Below are 13,325 nucleotides of genomic sequence, written 5' to 3'. Positions count from 1 at the left end.
GCTGATCTCCGGGTCTGGCGCTAGCACTTTTAGCATAGCTTAGCATAATCCATTGAATCTGTTAATAATCCATGTTAACGACATACAAAATCTACATACACTGTCAGAAATAAAGGTACAAAACTGTACCTTTTCTGTCACTGGGGCTGTACCCTAAGTTTCCGTTTGGTATCTTTACAGGAATACAAAACAGAATGCAATTTAGGGTAGATTACCGTACCTTAAGGACCCTACATTGTTAGAAAAAAGTCAAAATATGTACCTTAACTGGGGCAGCACCCTTTAAAAAGGCAATTGTATGGACCATTAGGTACAGATATGTACTGGTAAAAATTTAGTATCAATATGTACTTTTGAGATACTGATATGAATTTTTGAGGTACTAATAAGCTATCTTTGGTCCCAGAATGTACTTCTGAGGTAATTAAATGAAATCCTTTTGTGCAAAGCTGTACTTTTTGAAAGGGTACAGCCCCAGTGACAGAAAAGGTACAGTTTCGTACCTTTATTTCTGAGAGTGTACCCCAAAGTAAACGATGATGCAAGTTATCGTCTTCAACGTAACTCTCTTTTCTTAGACTACAACAAACACACAGATTGTAGGCAACAATTTACTTCCTGGTACTGGTGATGTAGACAAGACCGAAATTATCATAATTCCTCCCGCTGGGACTCAGAGCCAAGTTAACTCCTGTTAGCATTGCATTGTGCCCGAATCTTTCAAACATTGTAAGGAGTGTCACATTTCCAATTCAGGCCAATTACAACGTACAAATTAGCTGGCCAATCAGGGACACAGAGATTTTCAAATCCATGAGTTTGTACAAAATCCATGCGTTTCAGGAAATCTGGAGCTATTAAAATATACGGATGTGGAAAAGAATGTGTTTTTTAACCATAAACCACGCAAACACATTGTAGTATACCAAATACAAAAAATAACACTGTTTTTTAGCAATGAAATAGGGGGACTTTAAACCGTTTAAATAATGATAAAAAAAGTTTATGTGACGCAACAAGTTAAAATAACCTTTAAAATGCATAAAAGTTGTTGTTGATCATTTGTGATCAGAGAGCTTAAAGCGATAACCCAAAAGCTTTTGGAAATAACTTTCAGGTTGGCCTACAAAAATATGTCATCCCTGCTCTCTACAAAGTAAAAGATGTTTGCTATTTTTCTGCTTCAAGTACATTTTTAAACAAAATGTAATATCTTATGCAATATTGCCTCAAGTAAATTTATTTTGTATTAAAGATTAAAACAAGATAAAAATAGAGATTAAGAAAATTATATTTTACCCTAATGCCTCAATAATTTACCAATAATAACCAACAATCCTGAGAAATACCAGAACCTTCAAGTCCCCAAGGACTTAATTGAGGATTATGAGCAAAGGCACCATGATTTCAGCAACGGAGCCCTCGCGGGAGCACTGTAACATCTAGCTGGAGGCAAACAGCGGTTTCTAACAAGAACAGCTTTTTGCCGTTGGAAGAGCTTGTTTAGCGATAATGATGAGAGAAACCAAAGGAGGAAATACTAAAGACATGATCTGGAAAATAACAGAACTACACTAACACTGCACTTGGGCTAAACAATTCCACTAGTGCCCATAAATGCAACACAGAGGGACCTCCAAAGTATCTCCTTTAAATAGACTCCTTACCAACATGGCAAGCAGATGAGGATCAGCTTCACTCATCTCTGACCTGCAGGAATCATATAATGCAGTCAAACCATGAGTGTCAATTAAGCATTAATTAAAAAATATGTAATAAAATATGAATGAAATTAATCTGGGTGTTGAAAGATACCACATAAGTGAAGATACCGGACGTTGACGGGCAACGCTGGTAATAACAAAGGGCACTAATAATGCCAAGTTGTTACACAGAGCTGTGAACGTGAACATGCAATGGAGAGTTGGTGCTTCAGCTGTTTAATTTAACCATTGTATGACTGGTACTAGAAAAGTACACCTCTATCATGATAGAGGTTGAAAAGATCATGATGACTGTGAAAGGACAAACACACTTCAGACTCGAGACCGCGGCCCTCCAGGGAAAACAGGATGGCGTATTTGAGTGTGCGTCCTGATTCAATTTCACATATTTACTTAGAGGGAGACCGCTCTTCCCCTGTTTTTCTTACTTTATACTTCCCTCCCTCTCTCTAGGGCCCTTAATCTCTGTCAGCGTCCATCATTCTTCCCACGCCTCCAGCATGCAGATACACACTCCATTCTCGCATTCTGCTGGTATTCAGCGTGGCCTCTAGGCTCCCAACACAGGCTCAACTTCTTGACAGTGATGAAGATATCTTGATATCATATAAAAGCAGTCCTTGCAGAGAAGAGACACTACAGATAAAAATGTCAATTAAGCATTAAGCAGAACGAAAGCATCGGAAAACAGCAAATATTCGACGAACATGACTTATTTCAGATCCACATGGAGCGCGGTCTGCTCAGCGTGAGCTTTTGAAAGCCAGCAGGACGGTGCTGAAAAGCATAATGAAACATTCAGGAGTTTATTTAATCACACAGAACTGTTATCACCAGGGGCGTAGCTTCGCCTCCAATTGTTTTTCTTTTCTTGACTTCCTTTACTTCAAGGCAACTGACGTCCTGCTGTTTCTAATTGAGGTTTCTTGCAAAGAAATGGCCTGTTTCTTCAAACATCTGTCTAGAACACCATGCACACCTACTGAAGCCTCCATAATGGCCAACAGCGTGGTTTGCCAAATGCTACCCAGGCTGGTACAAAAGGAGCTGTCAGAGCATGACTGCCTGTGTGCATGCCTTGAATCCAATAGCACCCGACTGCGGTCAAACGAAAAAACCTCACTTAAGTGTAGACGTATATTATTTAATCTGCACAGTAAAAGGCTTTAGCCTCTTTGGCCATGGTAAAACGATTTAAAGTCATTGGGATACATTTATATACCTTCGATAAATCGTGACTAAAGCACAGCTTGATCAAGCTGAAAGATTTCCAGAAGGGGTGAAGCACCCGGCGACTCTGGGCCAGATCTGCACCGGATCCAAACCAGAGCTGCTGACTTTGGTGTGAATCCGGTACAGAGTCGTCTGCTGTCTTGGAAGAATCATACGGCGTCCCTGAAATCGCAGTTTATAAGTGATTTTAAAGCACAGACTGAAGTTTCGAGGATTAAAAAAAATCTAATTTCCTTGCACACCCTTTGCCTAAACAGTAAGAGGACGCCTCAATCCTCTGCTTCATTCGTAAACTCTTTAACCTTCCTCTCACCTCAGCAGTAAATCCTTGAGGAAAAAATCATCCTGCATATTTTGTTTGCAATTGTCCCCAGCAGCTCACATGGCAAACAATAGCATACTGTACAACAACAGTAAGCACAATAGAAGGCAAAAAGCACTTACTAACAAGTGTACTAACAAGGTACTTTAAGTTTCCATGTAAACGCAGTTAAAGTCTGATTCTTCCTGTTTTTACCTCAGTGTTTTAAATTCTGTCGGTAATCAATTGATGTTCGTTGAGCAAAACACAATGATTTTGATGCCTTAGGCACAGACCACTAACTGGCAACTATCTGAAAGATGTTTTCAACAAAAAAATTACATTATATGTGTAATAACATTGATAAATGATGACACTGGTTGTGTTGTTTTGCCGCTGCATCAAAAAGACTGTTGCTATGGTTACTCCCTCAAGCGAATAAGACTTCTGTTCATGAGCATCTATTTAGCACACACTAACAACCTGTAATCTAACTTATGTAGTTAATAAATCACAAACAGGTTATATATGGCTGTTTTGTAAAACAAATAATTTTAATAAACCCTAAAGAGCCCCTATTTTCCTTATTACGCTGAACACCTCGTGTTTTGGACACCTACCACGCCACGCGTTTTTGCAGCAGCAGTGTCGGCACACCATCCGTTCCACTTGCACAATCCGTTCTGTGCATGCGCGTAATTACAGAAAAACGTCACAGTTTCTTTACACTTTTGGTATGAAACACTTGACGGCCAGGAGACACAACTGGCGGCATATCTTTGTAGGCGACAAGGTGTTTTTCATACATTTCATTTAATTTAAATGTACCTTCCGTTACAGTATGTATTACGATGTGTTAACGTGGTCACCAATCCAAAATACGTAAGGAGTTATTACATGAACATACATGATTTTGGTTACATGTGGAGTCTTTGTCACAGCAAACATTCAGTTGTCTCTATACTTCCCATTGGGATTCATTGCTGTATAACATTAGGCTTACTTAACTTGCTGTGTTCTGATCTGAGGTCAGTAGTTTTGTCAAAAACGGCTTGTGTCGTTTTTTATCAAAAGCTGCTAATATGAGTTTACTTTAAATTGAATAATTTTCTATTAGTATGGTCTATACAGGCTAATATATCTAGATAATATATCTAAACGAGGAAAATATTCCCTTCAAATGGTGTTTACGGAATACAAAAAGGAATCATTTGCCTAGACTATCCTACATGAAGACTTACTTACATGAAGAAAGAACTACAAACAAGTCTACAAAGGTGCGCAAGCGTGGAACAGATTGTGCCATGTCATAAATCATTGCAAAACAGAATTATCACTACAAATGCATGAAGAGATTGTGCAGCATCCTAAGCATAGGCGGACAGATTGTGCAGGCATCCGGGCTCGTGTACCCACAAGCACTCGGAGTGAAAAAAAACCTGACGTCATTCGCATTTTTCCATTGACCAATCGAATGAGGAGAGAGGCGGTCCTTTCGTTGTGGTGACAGTTTACGGCTGCTGGGAACAACTGGAGACTACACTGACTCACTGTCTCCTGGGTGTTTGTTCTTCTCTCACCCTTGATCAGGGTCAGAGCAAGCGTCCTCTTTCTAAAGTTTCTGCTAATAGTAACAGCAAAAGAGCACTTACACTTCAATATTTGATTGACAAGACAACCGCCTCAGAGGTTGCCTAGCAACATAAAAAGCTGTTTAAAACAAGTTTGATATAATCAGCCCCCAAGTGTGTGTAAGTACATGCTAACAATCAGATGAGTTACAAATCCCAAAGTCTACGATCTTCAAAGTCGATGTTAATGACTCCAACTAAACTACAATGAAGGCAAGGATTGTAGGTACTGTAACGATTTACTTCCATAAGTTGACGCAGACTTGATGCACGTTATTATAATTGACTCGTAGCCTGTATGTAGCCTTTGTTTTAATTTTTAAAGAATTTACTAGTGACTATTTAAACTATGATTCAAACGAGTTTTGAGCAGTGTAGACTAGCGCTTGTTGTTAGTCGTTTCTTCAAAAACAAATGCAGACATGGTTTTATGGTTTAGTATCCTTACCAATCTGTTATGTTCTCCTCAAGGTGCGCTAGCAAAGTTAATTCAATCAGTTTGGTCATCTACATTTTCTGGATCAGATTCAGGCTTGTATTTTTGAACCAACCCACGTTAACACATTGAATTACACCAAATACACAAAATAATGTTTTACTATTTATTCAGTTGTTTCAAAGATATAACCAATTACCTTATTGCTTTTATAAAGTGGTTACCAAACAATACTATTTTAAACGAGCTGTCCGCAGTGTTTCTACTTAAACTAATCCCTTTTCAATTGCCTTTGTGTAAAGGGGTTGTAATCTCACATTAAAATGATCCACTTTGCGGGTTTTGCCATTACCTCTGAAATTTTTATGTGAAAGTACCGGGCCGGATTTGGCGCAAAATCCAGTGACGTCACTTGCATGCGCGCTCCCGAGGCTCTCGCCTCGTCTACTGACTTTGCGCTCAACAGCGACGACACTGTCTGATAACAGACTGAAACGACCTGCTCCCAGCACAACACAGACTCCACATATTGTGAAGAAAAAAAGTTATCTGCTGAAGCTCGTAAGGCCAAATGTGAATCGGTTCATCTTCGGACAAAAACACGGATTAACATTGGCAGGGCATTTGAATTATGAAGAAACCTCCGCTTTGTTTTGGGTATAAAAACGAATCCGGAGTTGGCTTTCATCCTTTTGGACAGGTAAGCTAACATTACTACAAAGCATGTCAAATATATTTCGACTATGTGCTTTAGTTTTTTAGATGTTGTTTCGGTTTGCTAGCCTTCGCTTTAGCGTGTTTGCCCAGCCGTCGTCGATCGATGATGTAAAACTGCGGACGAGTTTGTTTGCGTGCGTCCGCTTTTTAAAAGTCTTTAAACTCGTACAGTCTGACATTGATGGAAACTGAGATTATACAGTGTGACATGGACTTAACTACGATATTGATCGCACAGTGTGGCAAGCAACAACCCTAAAGGACCATTTAAAATAGCACAGTGTATACCGGGCTTTCCTGTTATACTGAAATTGTTAATCGTTTTCGTTATCTTACCGTAAATTTACCTACGTAACACCACATTACATAGGCTAAATGCAGTCAACTAAACGTTGCAGTGGGAGTTAGGGCTGCAACTAACGATTATTTTAATAATCGATTAATCTGTCGATTATTTGTTCGATTAATCGATGAATCGGATAAAAAACAAAAAACAAGAAAAGCATTAATTTCCAACCCCTTATTCAAAACAGAACTAAAACCTTTAGAAAGTGCACAAACTTGTTGCTCATTGAACACACCTGAGCTGTTACAATAATAATAAAATAAAATAAAAATGGACTAACACAAAAAATACACATGTATGCTTTACATCTGCCAAATATATAGACTTTTTATGATGCATTTCCCATCAAGGAGCCTCTTTGAGGGATCAAAAAGATAGTATACGAGTACACTCTCAGAAATAAAAGTACAAAAGTTGTCACTGGACAGTACCCTTTCAAAAAGGTACACCTTTGTACCCAAAAAGTGCATATTAGTACTTCAAAAGTACATATTGGCAGTTCAAAGATACATATTTGTACCTAAATGGTACATATTAGGACCTTTTATAAAGGGTACTGCCCCAGTGACAGCTTTGTACCTTATATTTGACTTTATGTGTTTTCTCTGATCGGATAGCTATCTCATTTGTTAAAACTGTTCCATTGCATTTGGCCACATAAATGCGTCTTGTAAAAACGGAAAATGCGTCTTCTACTCCCGCGCAAAATGCAAATACACCATTCATTACTTCGCCTTAAAAAATGTAAGACGATGTTTATGCAACAAAAGGCGGCACTTACTGTATGATGTACTGAATGTTGGGCCGGGCACGCGCGTCTCCTTGCTCAGCATGAGCTGGAGCGCGCAGTACAGAACAGCAGGAGAGTGACGCGCGATGATTTAACATACAGGTCTATGACGGGGAAATACAACTCTCTCTCAACATTTTATTTCTTTGTTTAATATCATTAGAGTTTGTCATTGGAGTTTTTTTGCGTTCTAGAAACTTTTTTTACTCGCTGTCGTCGCTCCATAAAGCATAAGCGTGTCGTCTTTGTTTGATTACCTCTTTGCCGGCTATAACTTCCAGGTGATGCGCTTACGTTTGGGAGGAGTAAAACACTGACATGTGGTTTTCCTCTACCTTTGCTGTTTTTTTTATATTTTCCCCGCCGCCCTGTAATTTCTCCGCCCTGTCTATGAGGCGCCGAACTCTGCAAGCAACAGTGCGCGAGAGAGATCGACGCTCCGTCCCAAACCGCATACTTCCATACTATATAGGAGGCGAAAAGCACTACTTCTCGTACTCTTTGCCTACTATATAGTAAGGAATTAGGCGGTTTGGAACGCAGTGCGAGTGTGTTCACTCCGCTTCGCGCTTAACTGAAGTTTTTCCTTTTTTTTTTTTTATTAAACGTCTCTGCGTCACGCGACACAACGAATCGATAATGAAATTCGTTGCCAACACTTTTAGTAATCGATTTTTATCGATTTAATCGATTCGTTGTTGCAGCCCTAGTGGGAGTTTACCTGAGTTTCCAGCATGTTGTGTGATGCTTTCTCCGGTGTGTTACATCTCAGTCTGGCCGTCGCTCATGAGTTCGAGCATGCGCTTGTAAACTTATTGGTTGCAATCTGAAACATCACCGCTAGAGGCCGCTGTAAACTACATACAGTGCCTTTAAACACAAAGTGCCTTACAAACTTATTATTTATCGTAAAATCTTATGTTAAAGGGGACATATCATAAAAAAAAGATTATTCCATGTTTAAGTGCTATAAATGGGTCCCCAGTGCTTCTATCAATCTAGAAAATGTGAAAAAGATCAACCCAGTACCTTAGTTTTGGTATACCATTCTTTGCAAGAACATGAAAAATAGGTCATTGAAATTTGGCTCCCCCTGTGATGTCAGAAAGGGATAATACCGCCCCTTAATCTGCACTATCCAACCACTGCACTGCCATTTAGTGCAGAGATCAGCTCATTTGCATTTTAAAGGACACACCCAAAAATGGCAGCACATTTTTGATCAAACCTACAAAATGGCAATATTAACATGATACAATAAATTATCTATATGGTATTTTGAGATAGAACTTTACGTACATACTCCGGGGACACCCAAGACTTATTTGACATCTTTTAAAAGTCTTGTGAAATGTCCCCTTTAATGCAACCACGTGTGGCACCGTCCCTTACAATAATTAGTGCAACAAGTCAGTTTTGATAAAAGCAACAGCTAAGAGAAAAATTTTCAATTAATCCCTTCTAAACTCCAATACATACAAACATAGACCTTTAAAAATGCGCCAACAGCAAAAGTCAGACAGACGCGGACTTCCTTGTCTAACCTCAGTGAATGGATGGCATAACCATGCTCCATTATTTGAACAGTTAATTAAATCTTGTGGTGTTGGTTCTAGATAAATTGGCTATATGAGGATGCCTAATAAAAACAATGGAGCTCTCCTTCCCCAAAGGAAGGAGAGGGGCGGCCTCCCCCTTCCAAGAGTCCGTGTGAGGGTGAAAGAGAGAGATAAAAAAGGCAGAGGAGTAAATGTATAAGATCACTTCACTGCAGTGAGGACAAAAGATGGAATTAATCAAATATGGAAGGAAGGAGCCTGTAAATTAAGACAGCGGGAGAGGTTTGAACTTCACACGTATCCTGGAGCGTCTTCATCGGTCTTCATTAAAAACAGGCAGGGCGCAACACTGAGCAAACCTCTGGCCGTGACGCCCAGCAGCTTTAGAAGCGATTCTCAGAATGCAGCAGGCTATTGCCATGGACCGTTCCTGTAGTCACACTTGGGAATTAAACCTACAGGGTGAATGAAGACCTGACATGATCACATAGTGAGGCCATACCAGGAAAGCGGACGGGGAGGTGGAAAGAGAAATATAGGGGTGGAATGGAGGCAATTTTCTCAAAATCACAAACTTTAACTGTGGGGAAGCTTAGATGCTAGAAACCCAAGTGAATGGACATCAGATTCGATTAAGAACAAAATGTAGCTATACAAGTGATGTATAGTGTCGTATAGTATTTGTGATGATTTTTATGTGAGGTCGAGATTAAATGAGGAAAGAAAAATGTTGCATGGAGGAAAACAGTGTGGTTGAAAGAGATGCAGTGCATTAAAAGCTTCCCTGATGACCAAACTTCAAAGCTCAGCTGTGCTCGGATACATCTGTTCAATCTCACACCACTGTCTAATCACACAACACACACACAAGCTCGGTTACAAAGCCTAGTGAGATGCCTCAATGAACTGATTGCATAGCCAGGTGCTCTGCATAGCAGAGTCTCAAAGTACTATATAGGATGCCCATGTATATAGAGAGACTGACTACCAACTTGGTCTGTATAGCTAATTTTGCCCTTCATTACAACTGTGAGGGTGTGAATTTTTTTGTAACTCATCCATTTAAATTATATTAAGCCTCAGGGCTCCAGACTGCTACCAAATGGTCGCATTTTCCCACCAAAATTTGAGAGTGTGACACTGAATTTTACATCTAGTCGCACATGTGCGACCAGTAAATTTGACCTTTTTTTGTGATGTGACACTGAATTTAAAACAGCACATTGTACTTTCTGCATCTATCATCAAAGTATTTATTAGTAATACAGTGTATTACTTAGTAGAAAGGTGAATATTTGGTTAGCATGTTGATTTACGCTGTGTAGGGGTGTCACGATTCTCCAAATCCTCGATTCGATTACATTTTCGATTCTAAGGTCACGATTCGATCGGATTCTCGATTTTTACATATATTTTTTTGAAGACAAAAATGAAATGCCATTATTTATTATTATTATTATTATTATTATTATTATTATTATTATTATAGTTTAACATTAACATGCACATTGCACAACTTGCATGGGGGTTTGTGGGCTTCACTTAACGCGAGAGCTTGTAGAGAGAGGATTCCTTCTTGCACGCACATGGACTTAATGCACATGGACTTAATGCGCGTGTCTTGGACTCATAGCATCTTAAATAAATCCAGCATCATTAGCAGCTGCGCTTCTCTCTGTCTCACGTGCACGTGCACACGCTCGCGCTCTCGCATCTGTCCGAAGTCTAAACATAAACTAAAGTAGTAATCCTTATGTATTTGTTCAGTTTTATGCGTTTCATGCGAGCTGAGGCAAACTATCCCTTTTGTTTCAAATATAATCCGCTGCATCTTTGCGCCTCTCTCACTCTCGCGCACGTGCAGAGAGCTGCGCTCTGTCCAAAGGCAGATCACTAGGTAGTAATCCTGTTTATGATATGCATTTCAAGGAGTTGTAGCATCCCTCGTGTTTAAAATATGATCGCGTTCCGCTGGACAGATGTTTTTAAAGGCATCTCTGAAAGTCTTTTTCCCTCTCTTGGCAAGCCGACCGGACGTGACATGGGGGCGTGGCAGCATCGACGATCCTATTTTTTAATTCGAAGTTCGAAGCTGTGACTTAATTTCGACCGATTTCGATTTAAAATCGAAATCGTGACACCCTTAACGCTGTGTGCCCCTAAATTTTCTCGTTGAGCCCCTAAAATTTTCAGTTGGGGGCCACTGTGCTCCTAGTGAAAAAAGTTAGTCTGGAGCCCTGGGCCTTAAAGTTCTGTATTATTAAGGGCGTGGCTACTTGAGTGACGGTTGAACAGCCACTGCTGTCACTGAAGTCGAGCTACTGTAGGGGGGCGTGGTTTGAGCAACCTGCCACCTCAGCTTCACCCATGTCCCGCCTCTTTACCCATTTTCGGATATCCGTGAGTTATGCGTGGTGACGCGCGGCCAAGATGGCGACGGCAGGCACCGCCTACTTTAAGCCTCAAAAAAGATCTTCAGAAACCTATGGGTGATGTCACGTACACTACGTCCATCTTCTTTTACAGTCTATGATGTGAACACATGCATAGATTCTACAAAATAACTTGCAATGTACTGTAAACAACCCAAATCTGACAAATCCCAGGACATATTATCTGTGTATTTTCCTGGAGTCGCTGCGTGAAAAGGGCTTAGGTTTGAAAACAATTTAGTTTACCCTCTATTTATCCTGTTTTATATGCTATACAGCTTTAACCCTCCCTTTACAGCTGTCAAGCCCAAACATACATTCTCTTAATAGTCTGTTCAACAAACTTGTAAAGATACTTACAGGAAAGCTCCTTCCCTAATGGTTTAGGTAAACACATTTATTTTATTCACACTGATTAAATGCAAACATTCCCTGACAACTTCTCCCATTGGCACCCCCCCCCTTCCTTACTTAAACCGGCACATTGGAGAGTGGTGAGGTCTGCACCCTTTATCCAAGCGCACCATTAGTGACATTACTCAAACTCTGATCACATTATGCAGATAAAAACACTGCATTATATGTGTGTGTGGTACGGTCTACGGGCTGATGTGACTCATAAAGAGCGTTCATAATTCTGTGTGGGAGAAATAAAGAAATAGCACCAGCGGTCTCAAGATGAGATCAGAGTCTCAGATGGCAGCCTGCACGACAGTGACAAGACCTAGTCTTTGATTACACCTGGTATGAAAATGCATTTTGGTCAATCAGATCACAAGCAGACGATGCTAAATACATAAACAGGGTGTTACACGTTTTAAGCTTCTCCACTTTCGTCCACAGACCATTGCCTCGAAGTAATAAGAACAAAAGCAATCGAAAGTGGACAAAAGATACGGATTAAAACACCAGGTGTAAACGAACATGTGTCTCTCTCAAGCCCTCGTGATCTGTTTGACCAAAACGCTTCTTAAAGCCAGGTGTACATTTGTTTCGTCCTCAGATGTGTTTCAAAGAAAATAGCACATTTACCAGAGGACAAGCAAATCTATAGGTTTAGTTCAAAAAAGGCCACGCTTCCTGTCTTGATCACCTGCTTTCGCAGAAAAACTTATCGTTTTCAGCATTTGGCCCATTTACATGAATAACATCTTTGATGGGTATCACTTAAAAACACATGTAAAGTGATTTACAAAGTTCTCTGGAGATTACATTTGTGCTGTTTCGGAAGGTTTATGCGAGCACCGGTGTTGAGAACAGCCTTACCTTGACCCCACGGACCCGAAACTCCGCTAACGCTCTGCTCATTTTGGCAGAGGCAGCTGGCAGGTCGTTTCCGCTGGCGATCACTTTAACCAGGAGGGAATCGTAATGAGGGGAAATGAGTGCACCCTGGAAGGCAGAGGCGCTGTCCAACCTGATTCCCATGCCCTCTCCACTTCGGAAGACCTGCCCAAAAGAAAAGATGATGATGTTCAGAATACAGATTAGACTGAGCATGGTTGATGCTTTACAATGACTTGGAATCTAACGGCAAAAACATTTCTCTAAAAATAAAGTTAACCTAAATATTAAAATTCTTCAAGGAACACGCCGACTTTTTGGGACTTCAGCTTATTATTAGATAAGACCATACATACTTTTTCATCTCCATGCATGCCGTAACTCTGTCTGACGCACCCACCGCTAGCCTAGCTTAGCACAAAGACTGAAAGTAAATGGCTCCGGCTTGCATACTGCTCCAAATAAGTGACAAAATAACGCCAACATTTTCCTATTTATATATTGTGATTTGTATAGTCACAGCATGTTCAAATCAAGGTCATATGAGACACAGCCATCAATGACGTAGCCCAAGTAGCAGTGCTTCGCCTTCTGAGAATAGTTTCATTTGACCTTGTTACTGTACATGCTGTGACTATACAAATCACAACATATAAATAAGAAAATGTTGGCGTTATTTTGTCACATATTGGGAGCAGTATGCTAGCTGGAGCCATTTTCTTCCAGTATTTGTGCTAAGCCAGGCTAGCGGTGGGTGCGTCAGACAGAGTTATGGCATGCACACAGATGATGAGAAAGGTATATATGGACTTATCTAACTCTGGGGGATACGGTAAATAAGCTAAAGTCCCAAAAAGTCAGTGTGTTCCTTT

General features: G+C 40.2%; 1 protein-coding gene across 1 annotated transcript in view; it reads right to left on the bottom strand.

Moving 5' to 3' along the window:
- The window catches only part of pcxa (pyruvate carboxylase a), a 134,209-nt gene that overhangs the window by 49,199 nt on the left and 71,685 nt on the right, over positions 1 to 13,325 (bottom strand). Inside the window, exon 10 of the mRNA XM_065287068.2 lies at positions 12,436 to 12,618. Coding sequence (XP_065143140.1) covers positions 12,436 to 12,618 — 183 coding nt within the window. The remainder of the gene's footprint in view (positions 1 to 12,435; positions 12,619 to 13,325) is intronic.

Source organism: Paramisgurnus dabryanus, chromosome 18 (genome assembly GCF_030506205.2).
Source record: "Paramisgurnus dabryanus chromosome 18, PD_genome_1.1, whole genome shotgun sequence".
NCBI lineage: Eukaryota > Metazoa > Chordata > Actinopteri > Cypriniformes > Cobitidae > Paramisgurnus > Paramisgurnus dabryanus.
Note: the sequence above shows the minus strand (reverse complement) of the source record. Positions and strands in the feature narration are given on the sequence as shown.